Source organism: Phocoena sinus, chromosome 2, assembly GCF_008692025.1.
Source record: "Phocoena sinus isolate mPhoSin1 chromosome 2, mPhoSin1.pri, whole genome shotgun sequence".
Taxonomy (NCBI): Eukaryota; Metazoa; Chordata; class Mammalia; order Artiodactyla; family Phocoenidae; genus Phocoena; species Phocoena sinus.
The window spans coordinates 50,183,189-50,202,722 of NC_045764.1; the positions used below are offsets into that span (position 1 = coordinate 50,183,189).

The following is a 19,534-nucleotide window of genomic DNA, read 5'->3' on the forward strand; positions in this document are numbered from 1 at the left end:
CAGAGCTGGCATCCCCTTTCAAACAAATCATTCCTCACTGCTCCGGGTGGTGCGGTGAGGCCTGGAAACGGCCCTGCGAGGTCTGCCAGCACTGCAGGGGTCCAGGCCCTGCCCACCCCAATCGCAGCAGGCCAAGGCCACGGCCAGCCGGGCCCACGACCTAGCTCGGAGGGGAACCAGGGTCATCGCTCGACTGCGTTCCCTTGGAAAGCTGGAAAGCAGCGTACGGCAATGAACGCACAAGCTCACCTGAAGAGGTTTCACTTTTATTTTTAGAGGAGAGGAGTAAGTCTGGAGGCCGTGTTGGCTCCCCCAGTTTCAGCTTGGTCCTCACCCTTACCAGGTACCCCTGATGCCCCCAACAAAGATGAGGTGTATGTGTGTGTGCACTTCTAAAGTCCAGGGCAGCTGTTTCTGAAGGGCTCTGCTGTGGGAGCCGCCTCCTCCTGGGCCTCCCTCACCTACACCTTCGCTGGTTCATGCCAGGGACCCCATCAAGAGGCCAGAGAGGCCTCCCTTGCACACTGTCTCCCAGGGAACACTCTGACGCTCAAAAGGCTGAGTCCCCTCCCAGAGCGCTTGGCTGTCCTGCCCTCCCAACCTCCACGGGCCCTGCCCCACCAGGAGCATTGCCCCTGGGACCCTGAGAGCCAATACATTCAAGGAGCACTGAAGTCAGACGTCCCCCTACAGCCTCTCGTGCTCTTCAGCAGCTCGACGTCCCCACCCCTGCAGCCCACACACTTCATGAGTTCAAAACTTCACTGTAGATATAGGAAAGGAGGTCAATCCTCCAGTGGTTAGCATGTGGGGAAGGCCGGGGCCTGGAGCCCTGGGGAAAGGCCGGCAGGGCCACCACAGCATGTGGAGAAAAGACAGACAAACACATGCATCTGTTGGATGCTTTCTACAAGCTGGTTCTGCTGAGCACCTGAGACACAGTATTGCTAATCCTCGCATCATCCCAAACTACAGATGGGGACGCTGAGGCCTGGAGCTCCTGCTCCAATACCTGCCTACACCTGAGAAAGGGAGGTAGAGGGGTACGTGCGGGGACGGGGGGCTTCAAAGGCAGGCAGCGCTGCGCATAGGCAGCCCCACGACAAGGACAGATGAAAGGCAGGCACTGTGCTGGCTTGTCCTGGTGAGTTCACATCCACTCTGTTCAACATTCGCATGGAGATTTTACAAAACTCTCTTACAATCTGTGCTTGAAATTAATGTGCCAGGTTCAAATGATTATGTTTACATTTTCTATAAGAAATATCCCGTCTTACGAGTCTCCTCAGGGGTATGACGCTTTTAACGATAGTCTCTTAGGTGTTAAGTATGTTCAGGAGTCCTCGTCACACCATCCTAGACAAGTAAACTTCCGGGGGAGGGGAGGTGTGCAGGGAGCAGGCTTCACCTCCAATGGCCCTACGATGAGGCCGTCAAAGGCCTTATCCAGAGCCCTAAAGAAGAGGGAGCACTTAAGTGACAGAGGTCTTTAAGATTAGCTACTGTCCCTGCCAGGATCCACTGCAAAAGTCTACTGGCCTCAGCAAGAAAACAATGCAAGAAACAGAAGCAAATGTCTGCTCACAGTGGTGCTGCTGCTTCCAACTAGACCTTCCTAAGAACTCCATCTCTCTCTACATTGTCTCAGGATCTGAGGACTAGAAAACCCATAAGAAACAGCCTAGAGGGTCCCTGTCATTCAGAGGGAAGAGTGTGAGTGGTCAGCAGCTGCAGAGGAGGCAGTGCCCACCGGACCCCCTGAGCCTCCCCCCTGCTCCCCTGCATCAGGCCAAGCCAGGCACACCACACAGCAGAGCCCAGCCCGACTGCTTGCCTCCAATCAGGAGCCCAGCTCCACATAGTTTGAAGCCTGCCACGGACACAATTGGTGCTGATGAGTGATTCATTAAACCCTACCTACAGGGAACTTCTGGAACAAGGCTTCCCTCCAGAGGGATGAGGCAGCCTTGACACAGGGCTAGAATCACAAGTGACCTTTCCAGGGGTTCTAAGATTTTTATTCACCTCAGTGTACAAAAAGCCTGATGAAACAATGATTTTAAAGATTGCTTTCAAGTTCTATGTAGCAGTAACTGGCCTGATAAAATGTTTCACCTGGCAGAGTGATCATGACAAGATGAAAATAAATTTGTTGTAAATAGTGTTGTAAAGAGTGCTTCGAAGTGAATGGGGGGTTGGGGAGAGGGACGGAGTTTGTCCCTTTAAGAAGTCTTCTGTTTCTTGAGGTCTTCCTAAGTGCCAGGCACTGGGCCGTGTCCTGGGAATTCAAGGATGACCAAGGTACCATTCCCTTCCCCGACCAGTGGGATAAAACAATTTGGGGGTGATGCATTAATAGGGGTATAAGGAGAGAGCTGTGAGGCCATCCAGCATGCAGGATCAAGGCCACCAGAGAGGGGGAACTGTAGCTAATTCTGAAAAGAGTTTGCCAGAGGGCAAATTGGTAATATAGTTGTTCCAAGCAGAGAGGCTCCCACCTGCCAAGGCAGAGAGACTTGAATGGGTACAGCCTGTTTCAGAAACAGCCGGAGCTGCTGTTCAAAATGTCTTAGATGATGGCAGGTTGCAGTCCTCTATCAGACAGCCAAACCAATGACTTCCAAATTAAGAATAATAAAAAGCAATCACGGAGAGACCAGTCTAAAACTTTCAAACTGTAAAACTGAAGAGCTACCTATACACTAACTTAGTGTAGCCTCAACTAAGGAAGTGAGAAAGTGGATTCTGAAAATACTCAAGAAGTATGAAGCCAAATATAGAAAAATATCTAACAAAATACAACCAATGTGAGACCCAACACCAGCAATAACAGTGTTTGTTACTATTCTCTATTAGGATTTCTGGCTGGTAAACACCTGAACTACATAAAAACTGCCCAAGGGCACACATTTAAGAATAATAATTAAAGTTTTACCACATATTTTAAGTAGAACAATGGGAAATAAATCTTCCTTATTTTTAAAAATGAATCAATAGGTTTTTCAAATCTCTAACCTCAAAAGAAGTATTTTAGAAGTTGTCATTTTCTAAAGTCCTGTAAAAACATCTTAAATCCCAAATTGTAAAAGGCACACTAGATATAACAACTTTGCCAAAGTTGCTCACATCACTTAGGAAGACCCTAATTCTCTCATGCTAGCTCACTGTTGCAGTAGAACAATCTTAATTCAAAACCATATCCCAACGGTTCCTACAGAAGCCTGCAGTCTCCACATTTTCCTGCAAACCGGATTCCCAGGAACCAAGCCAAACAGCAAAATCTAAGAAGGGCAGTGGGGTAATTGCTATCTTCATCCATAGGGCACTGTTAATTCAGGACCCAAGAGGCTAAATTTCCTTTCTGGCCACTAGATGGCGCCTATGCATTAGTGAGGTGGGCAAAGTGCACACTGGACACTTCTTGGGCACCAGCAAAAATTGACATGAAAGAATTAAGAGAGAAAGCATAATAAACAGATCTCTGAAATGGATGCTGCACTGCAGGCACTGGCCACTGTTTACTGAAAAATGGTAAAATCACACAACTGTGTTTAACAAGCAAATTGCAATCCTGTTAATATGCACCTTAGCAAAATAAAGCTTTATTACAGAACATTTATTGAGCACCTACTATGTGCCAGGCTCTGACAATGGCAGTCAAATGTCAAGTGCGTCCTATATTTCTAGCACTACCCAAATAACATCTCTGTTCAAGGATGTCATGTCATGAGCAGTAGCAAGCTAAAGTCTGAGGGCTCAGCATATGCCAGCCTCTGTTCTAAGCACTTGACATATGTATCAGTTCACTTCGTTTTTCTGAATAAATGTCTGGAATAGGTTCTATTAAAATTATAATATTACAGGGCTTCCCTGGTGGCGCAGTGGTTGAGAATCTGCCTGCCAGTACAGGGGACACGGGTTCAATCCCTGGTCCGGGAGGATCCCACATGCCGTGGAGCAACTGGGCTGTGTGCCACAACTACTGAGCCTGTGCTCTAGAGCGTGCGAGCCACAACTACTGAAGCCCATGTGCCTAGAGCCCGTGCTCCACCACAAGAGAAGCCACCACAGTGAGAAGCCCGCACGCAGCAACGAAGACCCAACGCAGCCAAAAATTAATTAATTAATTAATTTAAAAATAAACTATAGTATTGCAGATGAGGGAACTGAGGCACAGGAAGATTAAACAATTTGCTTGAGACCTTAGCTATTGAGCAGCTGAGATTCAAACCCAAGCCCTTTGGCTGCCCTGCTCTCTACAGCCTCATAAAATGACAACAGCTCAGGTACCAGACAAAACAAATCACTGTTTACCGGCACAGCAGGGGGTATGACATCAAAAGGAATAAGGGGGAAAATCAGGTCTATAGAAATGAGGGTAATCAAGAAAAGCTTCAGGAAGGAGAAGGAATCTGAGTTAGAAATTAAAGGATGGCATCTCAGATGTACTATAACCACAGGAAGGTATTTGAGGAACAGGAATTAACTGACTTAGTGTCCCATCTTTAGACAGTTACAGTATTGTCCCTATTTCACAGATCTGAAACCTAGAAATATTTTTAAATGAAAAAATATTCCTCTTCCCCCAATTTTTCTGACCTTAATTTTCTAAATATATTAGAAGATGGTTTTATTTTGTTGTTTAATGAGAAAAGGAGAAAACTCTCCCCCAATTATTTCAAGTCTCTACATTTCTGTTGAGACTCAGAAAAGTTAACTTGTTCAGGGCCTGGGAACTAATTGGCAGCGAAGGCGAAACTAGAACCAGGTGACCTTGCTGTGCTCTAGAGTAGCACTTTCCACTATTCAGTTTGGAGGGGGGAGGGGACAGGGAGCAGTAAAGAGGAAAAACATGCCAAGCCATGAACACAGCAGGAGCAAAACCATGGAGACAGGAATGGGCTTACTTACCGCACAGCTAGAGCCCATTGCTGGAGAGTGCTGGGAATTCACACAGGATCCCTACAGCAAAGTCTCAGTAGGACGGATTACAGCCCAAGATGGGGGCCCTTGGACCTGATTCCTGGACCATGATGCGGCACATGCTGAGTATCTGGGGCTGGCAAGTCCATCAAAGCAGAGGGAGGGCGCAGGAGTCAGAGTGCCCGGCCCAGAGGCCAACCAAGCATCTCCTCTAAGAGTCCATGCGTCTGGACTGGACCAGGGTGGAGCCAGAAATGCACAAATCTGAACAATTTCAAGCGACTCAGTGAGGTAGAAAGGAAACATTCAATGAATGAGTCTCCCCAGAAAAGGGCTGATGAACTGAAATTTAACTAGGAATTCCATCCTGATCCAACATTTGTTGTTGAAATTCTTACTGAGGTAACGTTAGACAGAAAATCCTAAATATATCACTCGACAAAGTAAAGCAGCAATACAAAAGAATTTCCTGTGATTAAACTATACCATGCTGTGACCTCACATGTGCCATGAACTCATTATCCACAGAAATCAGACAACAGAACTATGGAAGCTGAACAGCAGATCTTCCTCTGTCGCTGGTCTCTTTGTTCTTTTGTTTTCATGACAATCTGTGCTCCTCTTTCAAATTCGGAGTCTGTGAGCTATTGGTAGGTATTACCCCACTACTGTGAGACCCCAGAAAATTAGGTGGGGAGAATAAACACAGGATGACACTGATAATCTGAGCACAACTGCTGAGGGTTTTGCAACCTAAATATAATTAATAGCTAATGACTTAAAACTATTGCCAGCTGATAGAGGAAGGTAGATCGTGGACCTCTCACCTGGGCTTTCTTTCTATGCTTACTACTTTTCTCCAGGAGGTTATTAAAGGTCACTAGTATGCTTCCAATTTCAGAAAAATTGTTATAAACTCATCTCTCCCTAATCATCATCAGACTTTTCTCCCTTAAAGTGTTATTAACTAAAATTTGCCTAACTCAAATTGGTACTGTCTCACGTACTTAGTCTAACATGTATTTCCAATAATCAATTTTATAGAGACAAACCACTGACTGTATTTTATATGAGAGGATAAGCTGAAAGTAGGTATCCAAAACATCTAAGGAAAATTTTAAAGTTCTGCTCTATAAAACATTTATGCTTTAAGACTGTCAACATATATTTGTTCTCTCACGTCAAGAGTAATTTAGGAAGCAGTATGCATACACCTGAATTACCAACCTGACAAATAATTCCGAAGCCAGTTTAAAGAAAGCTCGTGATAGGTTTAAAAAAAAAAAAAAAAAGTAGCCATAAAAAAGTATACAAAACAGCAACAATAATGTACTTGAAACTGTCAGAACTCGGATGAATGGATGGAAATACACACACACAATTCTGAACAAGTGGCATTTTTTATTATATAACTATTACTAAAGTAGATGCTTGTCTTGTTAAGGGAACTAAGAGGCTAAGGAGTGATATAAAAAATAAACTTTCAAACCTCCCTCCCCCAAGAACTTTCTGAACTAGGAATAGAATACTTCCTCAAGTCTTTAAAATATAAATGCTTAAATTAAAAAACAAATTTTTAAGGCTTCCAGACTATCACAATGTGAACAATTTAAAGCAGGTATAGCTATCTCTGCAGCATTTGGTGGTACCTGTCTTATGCATGCACATTTTCCCTATGTGGCTAGCCTCCAATCTATTTCAAATAAGAAACCATCAGCAATCATACATGGGACACTCAGCTCCATGGACGCATCCCCAGCAACTGACCAAGTAGCCATCACCAGTACTAACCAAGGAGAGGACCAATATGAGAATAAAGGCAGTCCTTGCATCCCTACCTACCTTTCCCCATCACAAATAGTAGCAACAATACACGGTAAAAGTTATTGCAATCATAGGCATTCATCCCTCATCATAAAAGAAACTTTCTGCTGTGTTCCAGTAAAATCTGAATAGCAACCTATAAGTTTAAAAATTCTTCTAGTCCAGGGCAGAAAAAAGAAAGAAAAATGAAAGCCTCATTTACTAGTTTGTTTTAGTGTTTTAAACAAACATAGCAAGTAACTTCTATGTTTTGACTCATATTTAAAATCATATGTAGAATAGTTTATGATATCAGAACAAATTTTTAAACTTAAAGAATTGAGTCCAATAAGTACTCAACATGTATTTATTGAGGAAAAGAGGAAAGAGAAAAAACCATTTAATTCAAGTAAAGAAATATCAATATTTCCTTCAGATTTTGAAATTAATCAATTTCATAAGCCCTAAGTGAAGCTGGCATAAGTGGAAAAAGTAGAGAAGTCTTCTAAACATATTATTTGGGATTTTACAACATGAGTAAAACTGATGATTTAAAAATGGGAAAAAAAATAGAAAACAATTTAGTCTTCAAACTGCAAAAGTCTCGAAATCAAAGACACTGTTAATATTTTGAGTCGAATATAACCAAAACAATTTATCAAAAGAAATGAACTTCACCATGCCCAGGGAATGTGCATCTATTGAGATAACAACCTAACTTGTTTTTAAAGATCTTCTGTTTACCAACCGTTTTACACAAAATGTATGCCCCTTCCTCAGAAGAAATCAGTTCTTTCCAGATCCTTGGGGGTTGGTATAAGGGTGGTACTTATTTCAAAGTTTTAATCTTTCCAAATACTGAAAATCCTCCCCAAATGTCAACAAGTCTCAATGTGCAAAAACATTGGGACTGTTGTTCCCCACTCCACCCACCCACCCCACCCCCCCGCCACCTTAGTTTAAGCCAAATCATTTCTTTACAAATAACTGGAAAAGTTCCTCTCGATAATTGGATACCAAACACCATTTTCAAGGAGAAGTCAGAGTGATTCATTCATAATTCAACTTGTCTTTAAAGTGTTCAGAATTTTCCTTTGGAACATCTCAGACAGAGAAATCAAGAAACTATATCCCAAGCACGTGTGCAACTATTATATATTTAGTACAATTGAGAGGCATGCATCTCTTGGACTCAGATAGCACCTGTCATAAGTTGGCTAAGAACAGCAGTTCAAAGCAAGTTGGCCTGTGGGCACAAATATCTCTTCTATGAACTAGGGTTGATTTTTAAGTGAGTTTTGAAAACAAATCGAAAAAAATCACAACCCAGAGAGAAACATGGCTTGGACATTTTACAATTAAAAAACATTTCAAGATTTAATTGCCTCCTCAATCTCTTTCTTAGCCCCTCACACTTTTAAAAGCAGTCAAGTATTTTAAATTAAATAAGGCCTTACAATTATGAAAGTTACATGTACACACCTGTAACTCCTACTAAAGTTTTGGCAAATGGTAACTACGACACTGTCCATTTTTAATCACAATTGTCATAACCAATGTTATAAAGAAGGCAGTGCAGCTGATCGAGATGGGTGACTGTCTCATGGATGCCACAGCCTGCCAGCAACAATGCAATAGGAGGGAAGGTATTAATAAGGCAAGCGGTGCTGCACAGGCCTTCAGAATATCAACAGTGATTTGCTTCCTGTCTTAAGTCTACAGAAATGTTTTTAAAGGGCCTTTAAAATGTTATTTGAGAACTGTGTACCCTGTGCTGAGTCTGAAAAAGATCTGAATTTTCCAGAAACTCTGTTTCATGCACGATTATACAAAAATGCCCCAAGGACAAAAGTGAAGTTCTCTTTCTGTGCAGGCTCGGGCATCACTTAACAAAGGATCCAGCTTCCATACAGCAGGTGCTCAATAAGTGCTGGCTGGATTCAGTTGCTTCTTACAGCTCATTCTTACAAAACAAATGAAACCAGATTTAAAAGGAAGCTACTGTCCCTGGAGGGCTCTCCTTGGCAAAACTCTAAGGCAACAAGTGAAAACGATACAGTTGATATTCATTACTGCCCTGATCTTGCAACAATAAGAAGAACAGGAAACATTTTTATTAGTAAACTGAGCCTCAGATGAAGACCAAAAACAAATATAAACAATTGAATTTCCGGTCTTTTCCTATTAAAAGGCCAAGGTAAATCTGGATAAAGACAGAACAGTTTGAAAACAAAAATGCCTTTGGCTATGTTTTTTAATCTTTCGTTCAATAAGAAATTTTAATTAAAAAATAAAATAATCACTGTATACCTGAAAAAGCTGCTGTATCCTACACAGATTCTCTTTCCTGCTCAGATTCTGGAGCTATTTAAGAAATAAAACAAGCAACAAAGAAGAAAAAGAAAGCCCACTGCATTAAAATGAACAGTTCTTCCTCAGTTTTTACTACCAGGTTGGTTAATATGGGATATCAAAAAAAAGACAGTGGAAATTCTTTATCATCTTAAACATTACATTCTTTCTTGTTCGAAAACATATGTAAGAAAACCGGAATAGAAAATGCCATCCAGACTCGGCTCCTAAACTCTCATCTTGGAAAGATCAACATCGTTTCAGATTCAGTTAAGGATTTTACTGTCACAAATCGGACTTTCACTACTAGCACTTGCGTTTTTTTAACCCAACCCCTTAATCCTTAATGTGAGCTATGTGTAACGAAGATTCTTTTTTCCTGTCTGTCTTTTTCTCCTATGGCACTGAATCTCTGTTAGAGCTTCAGCGATCAGTTTGTAGTTCATGGATCTGAAAAACTCCATAAATTAAAAAAAGACATCAACCTGCTGGACAAATTTACTTAATAATTTTAATCTAGATTCTATGTTCAGAGTAACACAACGCATTCTTTTCAACCTTAGCATATTTCTTTTTTTAAAAAATCCCATATTACATTTGGGATATAATTCACATAGCATAAAAATCACTCAAAGTGTACAATTCAATGGTTTTTAGTATTTTCAGAAGGTTGTGCAATCATCGCCACAAACTAATTTTAGAATATTTTCATCACCCCAAAAAGAAACCCTGCATCCATTAGCGGCCACTCCCCACCCCCTCCTCCCCCAGCCCTATGCAACCACTAATCTACTTTCTGTCTCTATGGATTTGCTTATTCTGGACTTCATATAAATGGAATCATACAATACGTGGTCTTTTGTGACTGACTTCTTTCACTTAGCATGTTTTTAATGTTCTTCCAGTCAACCTTAGCATATTTCTTAACGTTGGATTCTTCTAATCCTTCTGACAAATCAAACATATACCCTTTTAAACTTCTAACCCACGCCCCACCCCTCCGCAAAAGTACCGTTTACTTGCTATTTCCCTCTAGAGACGCTAAACTATAATTTGCTATTTAGGTTCTTTCCAAACTTCTTATTCTGGATTCTTCTCCTGGTAATAAAACAGCAACTTCTTTTAACACCAACCTTTCACATACCTACATTTCCCTGACAATAAGATATGACTGTACCTGGGGCAGAAAGATGACACATCTTTTTAATGAGATGGCCACAATACATTTAAAGTGCACATTGACTTTTTTTATATAAAAAAGCATCATATTATTTGGCTATCACTCCTAACTCCCAAACCTCCCTTCTTCAGATGCACTGTTCACAGTACATTGATACAAAATTCTGTATGACTTCAACTGCTTCGAAACTTCTTGATTTTCTAAGTTAAAGATTTAAAAAATCATCCCTACTGCTATCACACTCTGAGAGAAAACACTAATCCCTAAACAGGCCGACACAATATTAATCAACAGCACCCCAGTCTTTATTATATTACACTAGACAGTCAAAAGAATGTTGGTCTCTGATAGGACTCAGTGGTTTATTTCTATCAGAAGTAAGCATTCCAGCACCTTTTGGACTAAGGACTGAACACACGCTGACACTGAGCATATCATTTACTCCTGAAAACTTCCAAGCTGTAGGTAGGGAGGGGCAGGTAGTGAGTTTGAACTTCAACAAACCATAATGAGGATTGGGGTGCTTTCTGGCCATCCATCAAGTTTTCAGAAACCAACCATTTTCAAGGGACCCTTGAGCAAAGCTTTGGCATCTAGGACTATAAAAGTATGTTAAAATGCCCCTACCCATCCTGTTTTCTCAGGGAAAAAAACCACCTTTCACAAAGATATTTTTCACGAAGAACTCCAAACATGATATCCTTTTTTTTTTATTTTTATTTTTTTGATATCCTTTTTTAAAATGCCGGAGTCCTGCATGGGAGAAGCAAGGCCATTCCTGCTGCTGTGAACTTCAGAACTTACTAACATTAAACCATAAAACTAGAAACACGACACAGTTCAACCACATGCTGTAGTAGAATGGATTAACTCTCCTGTGTCTCCTAAGCTATATTTAGCTTTTAAAGGCTAGAAACCCTCCTCTGTCCCCCCAAACACCATCTGCGAGCCTTAGAAGGGAGCCGAAAGCCCTTCGCCCAATCCAGCCAGAGGAAAGTTTAGAAAACAAAGAACAGGAGAGTTCAGACTTGCAGAAGGTCCGGACTCAATCAGAGTCTTACTCCATGAAGTAAACACGCTAATTCTATAAAAATCTGCTCTTACTCCATCATGGACTCATTTCTTACAAAACGTTTTAGAAGGGTTTGTTTACAGGAACAGCCTTTCCGAACTGCCCCTATGATGGGGACAGACAACCCCCGCTGCCTCCCGATTTCCCCCCCTCACTCTTCGAGGCTCCGTCGTGATTTTTCAAAGTTAATTGGCACCACCTGCATACCCTCGGCAAGCATTACTCACCAACACGCCCTCGTCGTTCCTAGCCCCAGTTCTGTGGCTGCATTTAAACTTTAATCCTGTTCAAGTTACCCTGCCATCGCGAATGTATCAGTAAGCCTCACTTTAATGTTTTGAGAAGAACAGGACTCCCTCCTTTCCTCCCTCCACACACCGCGGGGCCCTAAGTTCTCACTCCCTCCCTCCCCGCACTTCCCTACCCCTACCCGACACTACCAAAACAAAAGCTATCAGATTGCAGGCGACAGCGTGTGGAGCGATATTGCTTATTAACTATGTACAAAGGAAGTGCGGGGCAGCGGGGGAGGGAGTGCAACAAAACTCTGGCCACGAAACCCAGCCCAAGGTTGCGCGCTAGCAAAACAAAACACCCTCCTCCGCACCCCCGCCGCCGCAGATCCTGGCGCCCCTTAAACGACGACGCACGACACCTCTCGCCAGGGCCCGGCGTCTCGGTGTCCCGGAGCGGCCGTGTGGCTGCAGCTACAGCCCCGCGTTGCGAGCACGTGTATGGAAATGCAAGTCGGCTCCGACCACACACCCACTCCCGCACACTCGGATGCTGCCCTACCACCCCTAGCCCTGCCAGGAGGAGGAGAGCGTCCACCCGCCGGTAGAAACTGGGAGAAGCTCCCAGCACCCTCTGAACTGGGGGTCCGGACGCGCTCCCCGGAACAGCCCAACTGACGCAGGGCCCCCGACCTCGCACTCTTCCAGGGGCTTCATGGAGGGGTGGGGGGGGCCTAGGCGGGAACGCTCCCCGCACCCCCAAGCAGCACTGAGCAGCCCCGGGAAGCCGGGGACTGGCGACCCACCGCGGGTCCGGCGAAAGCGACATGGAAGGCCAGGAACCCAAAGAGCCCAAGGGACAAAGCGCGTTGGGCCACAGAAGGCCGCGCTGCAATGTTTGGAAACCCATCCTGGGGCTGCGAAGCCTCTCCGCCAGGCACCTCCTCCAGGGCACCTTGCACCCCCAAAGGCCAGCAGGCTGCCCGCTCCCACCACCGGTCACCGAGTTTGCCCCAGCCGCGAGGTGGCCGCGCGAGCTGTCACCGCCGCCTGCGCGGTGCGCGGCGCCGCGCACCGGGAGGGGCGCGTGGTGCGGGAAGCCGGGCGCGAACTTCCCTGCTGGAGCCCGCGGGCCGCCCGGGAGTGAGCGCTGCGGAGACAGCCGACCCCCGGGGCAGGGCTCTAGGGACAGCGAAAGAGAAAGCCACCGAGGCCCTTCCCACGTGGGGATGCGCTGAGCTGGGGCCCGCGGGGCTCCAAACTAACGAGCCTGGGCCCCGGGGCCCCTCCAGCCTTCCGGCCGAGCCCCTCGGCGCCCCGCCCCGCGGCTCCCGAGACCGGGAGCCCGACAGCTGCGACGGTGGCAACTCGTGTTTCGCAAACAGGGCGCAGCCCCTCAGAGGAAAAGTTCCCGCAGTGGCCGCGGGCGGCGGGCACATACTCACTTTCTCCACTCGTCGGCCAGAGCGAGAGCGCGGCGGAGAAAAATAGGAGCCCCCACAGCGAGGTCGGGGACCCTCCTCCGGAGCCAGACTTCATTCCTTTTATTTGGGACGAAATTCCCCTTTCTCAAAAAAAAAGGGGGGTGGGAAGGAAAAGAAAAAGTCTCAAACTCAGTCTTCGCCCCCCCCCTCCAAAAACAAGGGCGAAGGCAACGATATTCCAAAGGCGGCGCCGGCCGGGGGTCCGCGGGGCTGCGCGGACGGGGCGGGCGGCGGCGCTGGGCGGCCCCTCAGCGCCGGCAGCCGCGGCCGAGGACTCGGCGGAGTCGGGAACCCGATGCGCGCCGGGGCGGGCTGTCGGCGTCGTCGGCCTCCATTTTCAAAGCCAAAGAGACAGGAGGGAGGAAAAACTGCAAAGAAAGGGGGCAAAGCCCAAATCCGTCTCGGCGAGGAAGGACAAAACCGACCCCAGACAGAGGAGGAGGCTGTCCGACGCCCGAGCCTCCGCGGCGGGAGGGCGCGACGCAGTTCGCAAGATTGCCCCGAAGTCCGGGTCGCGGGCGAGGCCGACCGGGGGCAGAAATACGGAGTAAAAATGAATGAGCGGCTCCCCCTCCTCCTCCTCCTCCGGGCTCCGCTCGCCGCCGCCTCCTCCCTCAGCTCCGCCGCCGCCGCCGCCGCCGCCGCCGCCGCCGCCGCGAGCTCCTTCCCAAATCCAGGACACACACAAAGCGGCGGGCCGACCGCGCCGCGCTCAGCACTCCCGCCGCGCCGCCCGGGCTCCGCGCCGCCGCCGCCCGGCCCGCGCCGGCCCCCGCCCGCCGCCGCCGCCGCCGCCGCCGCCGCCGGCTCCGCGCGGGGGCCCCGGCTCGCTGAAGGTCAAAGCCGAGGCGCGCGGCGCGCCGTGGAGCTCCCCTCGCGCGGGAGGGGCGTGGAGGGCCCGGGGAGCGGGGCCGAGGGTCTGCAACCTCCAGGCACGGGCGCGCCGGGGGCAGGCTCGCTGGCGGCGTCCCTCTCTCTCGCTCGCCTCTCGAGTTCGCCTGGTGCGCTCGCTCCTCCTCGGGTTTTTTTCCTTTTTTTTTTTTTTTTTTCCGCTCAGCAGAGTTAATGCTGGTAAACAAGAGCCTCAGCCTCGCCGCGCCGCTGCCGCCGCCGCTGCCACACACTGGGGGCTCGCGCGCGCGCGCTCTCGGGGCCGCGCACACTCGCCCGCGCGCAACCCGCCCGCGCGCACACTGGAGCGGCCACAGCCGCAGCCGCGGCGCGCGGAGGGCCCGGCCCAGGCCGGCGCGCGCCAAGAGCCGGAGCCTGGGATCTCAGGGCAGTGCGGAGCGGAGCCCGGGCGTGGGATGCGAAGCTGCGAAGCACCGCCCCCGCCCCCTGCCCGCGCGGGCACACGCGCGCGCGCCCACACGCTCTCGCCCCCACCCGCACTGCGCTGGCCACCCTGCACGCGCCCTCCCCTCCCGCAAGACTCCAAAAACAATGCCCCCGGCGCTTGTCCGGGCACAGCGGAGGAGCTAGCAGGGGAGGGGTGGGGAGGAGGGGCTGGGGTGGGGGGTGGGGGCGGGCGGGGAGTGCGGGGCCCGAGAGGTTCATTGAAAACAACAACAGCAAGGCTGGAAAACGCGTTTCCCCAGTTCTTGAAAAGCTTCATTGTTTCTTGCAGCTGTTGCAAAAGAAATAAATAAGTGCGTGCATGCGGCATTTTTTCGCAGCCTGCTGGAAAGCTCGAACGTGGCGGGAGGGGCATACCTGGGAGAAAGGAGACCCCCAGGCTACTAAGTGGGCACATTCGCGCAAGGTTGGGGCAGCCACGGCGTCGCCATCGGGGAGCCCACAGTTCCAGGGCTCGCGGGCAGCTAGGGCGAAGGGCGCGGTTCGCGTGGCTCGGCCCCGGGAGCAAGGGGAGACGGCCCGCTGGGGCCCGGACAGGCTGCCCCGCGTGCCCAGCGCGCGTCCCCGCGGCGGCCGCCAGGGGGCGCGGCAGGAGCCGGGGAGGGCTGGCCCGCGGAGTGTCGCCTCCCTCCCTCCGGGAGAGGAAATATGGGGGCCCGGACTGGGGGCCGGCCGGGTTGGGTAGCGCTGGCCCGGCCTCCGAGACCCGCGGCGGGTCCAGAGAGATCCTCGCGGATTCGCGCTTCTCCTGGCTCCACCACGTGGACGGCTGAGGGGAGCGGCCAGGGCACGTGCACGGTGCGGGGCTCCGGGGGCCCCGAGGCTAGGGGGCGTGTCCGAGGGGTTCCCCGAGGAAGGGGTGGGGGGACCGGGGCCGAGACGGGTCTCCCGGTTGGGTTCGCGACAGGCGAACACGCCTCACACAAGCACAATGAGTGGTCACTGCGGAAACCCACCCGCACCTGCCTCGGGTCCTCCCGGGCACGTCTCTCTTGCCTCCTTCGCTCTGTAAGTGACTAGAAACTATCAGTCCAGTCTCCTCTGTGGTTTTCTTGAATGTGCCCAGGGAGAGGTTTCCCCAAAGAGAGACTTGCCCTAGGACTGACATCTAATGAATAACGCTGCGGAGACCAGGTCCTCAAAGCGGGAAACAGCCCAGCAATGGCTAGAGAGAGGAGTTTGAAATACGTGGACTTTTAAAAATAGTGATTGGACCACGTGTCGCCTTTAATGTGGTCCGGTTTCATGACTCAGGCTAATTGCTGTCAATAATAAGTAAAAAGAAGATGGCTAACAAAGAGTTGTGAATGTCGAGATTGAGTAGAAGTGTTAGTCTCATAAACAATCAGGCTGTCTGGTAAGAGGGGATCTGTTCCAAAGGAAAGTAGTTTTCTTTTTTTTACTCTAATTGTAAAAGGTTTCCGCGTTACATTATGCATCCCATCGTTCGTAAATAATTTTTTAAATTAAGAGCTGAAAACAAGTCAAAAGCTATTATAATGGAAACCTAGCCCTTTTCCCCCTATATTTATTCCCTAGATCACTTTTCCCCTTGGAAATTTTTAGCTCAATTCAGTGAGTCAGTTGGATAGAAGGGAAATAAATCTTTTTTTACTTAAGAAAGTCATTCATATGGGATTATTTTGTTTAACTGAAATTCAGCTGAATTTTTAAATAAAATGTTCCAGTTTTAGATATTCCTGGACATTAGCAAAGAAAGAAATATATTTGAATCTTTAAAAAGAAATTTAAATTTAGCATGTATCATTTTAAAAGTAGGCACTACCATATGAATAATTAAAATTTGGTCTACTAATTTTTAAATATTTCTTCAGACAATTCCCTATATGAGGTTGGTTTCAATGCCTACAGATCCATTCTGCAATTAAATGTAAAAGAATATCAATATTATATTTTCATTATATTTAATATTCAGAATTTTGTAATACATACTTGTAAATTAAGACAAAAGTTTAGAGCTGATTTTTTAAAAGAATGATGCTAATATAAGATCTTTAAATACTACACAATATATATTTTAGTATTAGTAAATTCATTCAGTTGTCCCTGAGAACAAAAGGGGGTATATGGAATAAAGAGAAATGCATACAGTTATTTAAATTGTAGGGTTTTTTTTTTAACCAAAATGAGCTTTCATTTGTGATTTGTTTAAATGTTTTTTTTTCCTAAAGTGCTAGGACGTCAATAAGGTTAAATTATTTTCGACAGTGAAGTTAAATGTTTTTTATCATATAGCTTAATATTTAGAAAAAAAATCAAAATTTAGGTTGCCTTTCAGCTCTACCTTGATTACACAGACAAAGAAGGTGATTTGCATTTTCTTCAATTATTACATTCTACATACCAAAGTCAAGCTTATTTTTTCAACCTTAGAAATAAAATCAGGTAGTAAAACATTAATTGGAGTATTTGCTTTACAACTGCACTGCCAATGCATCACACATTTTGTTTTATGCAATTTTCCCCAGGTATCTTATAAATTTCCCTTACTTTGGAACTGAAACTGGTTGCTCATTTTCACTTTATAAAAACTGTTTACTTGAAAAGAGTTATATCTCAAATTACTGTGCTAAATGTACCAGATCCCCCCCCCACCAAATGTAATATATACCAAGTGAAAAATATGAGAAACAGCACAAATGACAGTTGACAAGTAATACAATATATTGTGATATATTCCCAGAAAGGAATGTCATTCAACAGCGAGTGAATAAACTACAGCCACATACAACATGAGCAGATCTTTGAAACAATATGTTAAGTAAAGAAATGTAAGTTCCAAAAAACTATACACATAATACCATTTTGATAAAGCTCTTAAAAGCAGGGAAAACAAAAACTATGAGGCAAATTTTAAAGCAAGACCATCAAATACATGATAAAATATTTTTGTTTTGTTTTGTTTTGCTTTTGTTTTTGTCTTAGCAAGAGGATTCATAAAGACCACAAAATCCAGGTCTTGGTTACTTCAAGGAGGAAGTGGGGAGAACCCCAAAGGCACATGCAATGTTCTTGGAAATATGTTCATCCTCAGATGGGGTGGTAGATTTACAGATTTCCATTTTATAATTATGCCTTATAACTAACACATATGTTACACATATTTTTGCATGTATAAAATATTAAAGTAGATAAGAAAGAAAAATATGGGAGAAATTCATGGAAGAGATCATCCCAGCTTTCCAATATGATTCTTCTAGATTCCAAGCTGTTTGTATAAACAAATCAGAAGCATTAAAGAACCACTAAAATTGTATAGTTAATCAAGGTCTCACCCTTAAGGATATATTTCAAGGAATATGTACCCATATCCTATCAATGCAATTCAAGACAAAAACAAATCATGAAACAAACAATGTCAAAGAATTCACTCCATAGGTAATCAGGTTCATTAAGAGTGCATTCTGTAAATTGTCTGGCAGCTTCCTATAAGGTTAAGTAAACATATGCCTAACTCATGATCCAGCAATTCTACCCCTAGCTATTTAACCAGAAGAAATGAAAATATATCCACAAAGAGACCTGTATGGGAATGTTGATAGTTGCTTTATTCATAATAGTAAAAAACTGGAAACAACCGAAATGTTCCTCAAAAGGGAAAAGGACAAACAAATCATGATATAGCCATTCAACACACTACTGCTTACCAATAAAAAGGAACAAACTATTAATACATACAAAAACATAGGTAAGCCTCAAAAGCGTGGTAGTGTGTGTATTCATCAAAAACACATTGAACTGTACATTTAAGATGGATGCACTTCATTGTGTGTAATCATATCTGAATTTTAAGTTTTAAAGAGTGCATTATGTAATTTAGAAATTTTGCAGCTGTTCTAAAAAAGCTTAGCAAAATGCTTTCCATTTTTGCTATTATGTGAGTTAGTAGAGCTCATCTCCAACCTCCATGCCCACAGCTGTCTCTACAAATCAATACACTTTCAGAGATACATCTGCCTAAGTTCTCCTGCGAAGGGCTTTAGCTGGAGAAGCCACCAAGGGGGTCTCCACAAAGCAATCGGGGGGCAGGAAAGAGACAAGGAATCTCTAGATGGTTCCAGTCTCTGCACAGCCACGGTGAGGTGAGTCCCAGTCTCCTTGAGATCTGTTTACACTCAGCTTGAAAAGAGTTTTCTATTTTAGATGTGCACAGATAGCCAGCTCACGGGGCTGCAAGTGCTACATTCCTCCCTAATACTTTAAAAGCAAAGTAGAGTTTTCAGAAACCTCCACATTGGACAGGGACAGTGGGACATCTTTTTGTGACTACTTCCAGAACCATGTTCTAGTGTAACATCAGTAAGGGAAGTTCCTGGAAAACCCAGGCCTGGGCCAGGAGTGACAGGCACCCTCGTGCTCGCTATGGATCCAAGGTGGAAGCTGGAAGTCTTCTGTTGCTGCACAGCCTTCCACAAGCTGTCACTAGCCTGAGGGTGAGGCATATTCAACTCTCCTCGCAGTAATTTGTGGGAAAGTAAGCAATACCAGGAGCGCTGTACTAGCTCCATCTTTTTCACTTGTCTATTTCACTTGGGTCTCTGAGATGGCTGTGCCGTCTTTACTCTTCCACGTAGTTAACTTTCAATCTTAAGGATCCTTGGCTGGTAGAAAGCACAAAAGATGCTTCTTCATCTTTGAAATGCATCTTAGAAGTACCTGAAAAGTGGGGTTAAATCAAAATTTCTCTTCACTCTGATTAATGCCACCAGCTCTGAGATGTTTTATCAGCAACATGCCAAAAGGAGACAAGCGGCTCTGCCCCACTCTGCAAAGCTGTGTGACTCTGTGAAGGTAGCTTTACCTGTTTTCTCCTCTGTGAAATGATCATATTGGAGTAGACCTTTCTGCTTCTTAAAATACCATGATTTCTTTCTTCGGTTTTTAATTGAGAGTAGTACCTTGGTATCCCATACTACAGCTCCTACCTTTAATTTCTTTTTCAAGTAATTAATAGCCTGTAAATCAATGCACAGGCAACAGAAGCCAGACTCAAGGAATAATTGTTTCCTAACTTGTTTTATTAATGCAGATTTTTCACACATTAGGGTTTCTTAGAGCAGAACACTTTTTTCCTAGCAGTTCTTAATTCCCATATGTATTCCAAGAATGT

The 19,534-nt window shown here is 45.8% G+C and overlaps 1 protein-coding gene across 4 annotated transcripts in view; it reads right to left on the reverse strand.

Moving 5' to 3' along the window:
* Positions 1-13,132, reverse strand: part of IGF1R (insulin like growth factor 1 receptor) — a 310,241-nt gene extending 297,109 nt beyond the window's left edge. For all 4 annotated transcript variants that reach the window (XM_032622093.1, XM_032622092.1, XM_032622091.1 and 1 more), the window contains exon 1: positions 13,009-13,132. In XM_032622093.1, the coding sequence (XP_032477984.1) occupies positions 13,009-13,102 (94 nt within the window). In that variant the 5' untranslated portion in view covers positions 13,103-13,132. The remainder of the gene's footprint in view (positions 1-13,008) is intronic.
* Between the last annotated feature and the right edge of the window lie 6,402 nt (positions 13,133-19,534).